Source organism: Clupea harengus, chromosome 1 (genome assembly GCF_900700415.2).
Source record: "Clupea harengus chromosome 1, Ch_v2.0.2, whole genome shotgun sequence".
Taxonomy (NCBI): Eukaryota; Metazoa; Chordata; class Actinopteri; order Clupeiformes; family Clupeidae; genus Clupea; species Clupea harengus.
Genome location: NC_045152.1, coordinates 17,273,934 through 17,275,966, shown reverse-complemented (window position 1 = coordinate 17,275,966; position 2,033 = coordinate 17,273,934). Strand labels below are relative to the sequence as shown.

General features: G+C 46.2%; 1 protein-coding gene across 1 annotated transcript in view; it reads left to right on the top strand.

The window, feature by feature from the left end:
* Nucleotides 1–1,654, top strand: part of LOC105892057 (rho-related GTP-binding protein RhoN-like) — a 13,032-nt gene extending 11,378 nt beyond the window's left edge. Inside the window, exon 5 of the mRNA XM_031569078.1 lies at nucleotides 545–1,654. Within this exon, the coding sequence (XP_031424938.1) occupies nucleotides 545–796 (252 nt within the window). The 3' untranslated portion in view covers nucleotides 797–1,654. The remainder of the gene's footprint in view (nucleotides 1–544) is intronic.
* The last annotated feature ends 379 nt before the right edge of the window (nucleotides 1,655–2,033 follow it).

The window sequence follows — 2,033 nt, the reverse complement described above, 5'->3', positions numbered from 1 at the left end:
ACCTATACACACACACACACACACTATACACACACACACACATATGGACACACACAGATGCACACACACATTCGGACACATACACACAGATACACACAGACATGGATACACACACACACACACATACACACAGATGCACACACACATTCGGACACACACACACAGATACACACACACATCTCACGACTCTGTGAGATAACCTCTTTCCTCCTGAAAGCACTATTTTTACATTTCAGAAGGGTTTTATTACTTTTATTACTTTTATTACTTTTACTCCTTTTATTCCTTTTATACCTTTTATACCTTGTATCATGTATTGCTCTTGTTGCTTGCTTTTATTGATTTTATGTAAAGCACTTTGAACTGCAACTCTTGTACGAAATGTGCTATATAAATAAAGTCTTACTTACTTACTTACTTACACATACACACAGATACACACAGACATGGATACACACACACACACATACACACATACACACAGACACACACAGACATGGATACATACACACACACACACACTCTCTCTCTCTCTCTCTCTCAGGGCACGTCTCTGGCGCGTGAGATCGGGGCGGTGGCGTACGCCGAGTGCACGTCTCGCTACTCAGAGAACACGGTCCGGGACGTGTTCCACGTCGCCACGGTCGTGTCCATCAATCACGGCAGGCCACCAATCACATGCAGCGCCTCGCGGCCCGTCCTCAAGCGCATCTCACAGCAGCCGCCGCCCACTGCCATCATAGACCCCGCCCCCAAGGCCAGGAAGGACCGAGCCAAGAGCTGCGTCATCATGTAGCTGATCTGGAGTCTGTATGGACCCTCACTGGGAATACTGGGAATAGACTATTCTAGTGTTCAGACCCTCACTGGGAATACTGGGAATACTGGGAATAGACTATTCTAGTGTACAGATCCTCACTGGGAAGACTGGGAATAGACTATTCTAGTGTTCAGACCCTCACTGGGAATACTGGGAATAGACTATTCTAGTGTTCAGACCCTCACTGGGAATACTGGGAATACTGGGAATAGACTATTCTAGTGTTCAGACCCTCACTGGGAATACTGGGAATACTGGGAATAGACTATTCTAGTGTTCAGACCCTCACTGGAAATACTGGGAATAGACTATTCTAGTGTTCAGACCCTCACTGGGAATACTGGGAATAGACTATTCTAGTGTTCAGACCCTCACTGGGAATACTGGGAATAGACTATTCTAGTGTTCAGATCCTCACTGGGAATACTGGGAATAGACTAGATACACACACAAACACACACACACAAACACACAGACACACACACACAGACACAGACACAGACACACACACACTGTGTTAACAATTCACATACACACTACACACACACACACACACACACACATTGTAACACTATGTTAACAAGTCAAATTCACACTACACATACACACACATTTGAACACTGTGTTAACAATTCACATACACAACTACACACACATTTTAACACTATGTTAACAAGTCAAATACACACTACACACATAAGTCACTGGTGAAATAGTGTGTGTATTACAACGTGGTGAAACCTCCACGAGTCCAGCCTCAAGTGCTTTTACACCCCAAACCACAGAACCCAGGAGAGGAGGAGGAGAGGAGAAGAGGAGGAGAGGAGAGAAGAAGAGGAGGAGAGGAGGAGGAGGAGAGGAGAAGAGGAGGAGGAGGAGAGGAGAGGAGGAGAGAAGAAGAGGAGGAGGAGGAGGAGGAGAAGAGGAAGAGGAGAGGAGGAGAAGAGGAGGAGAGGAGGAGGAGGAGAGGAGAGGAGAGGAGGAGGATAGGAGGAGGAGAGGAGAGGATCACTCAGATTGGCTGTTGGGGCCAGGGTTGTTTTGTTTGTTTGTTTGTAAAATTAAAATAAAACAAACTGCGCTGCCAAAGCATGTCTGTGCTTCACTTTAGATTAAAGTTACAGCGCCCTGAACACACACACACACACACACACACACACAGTGCACACACACACACACACGCACAGTGTACACGCGCGCACACACACACACA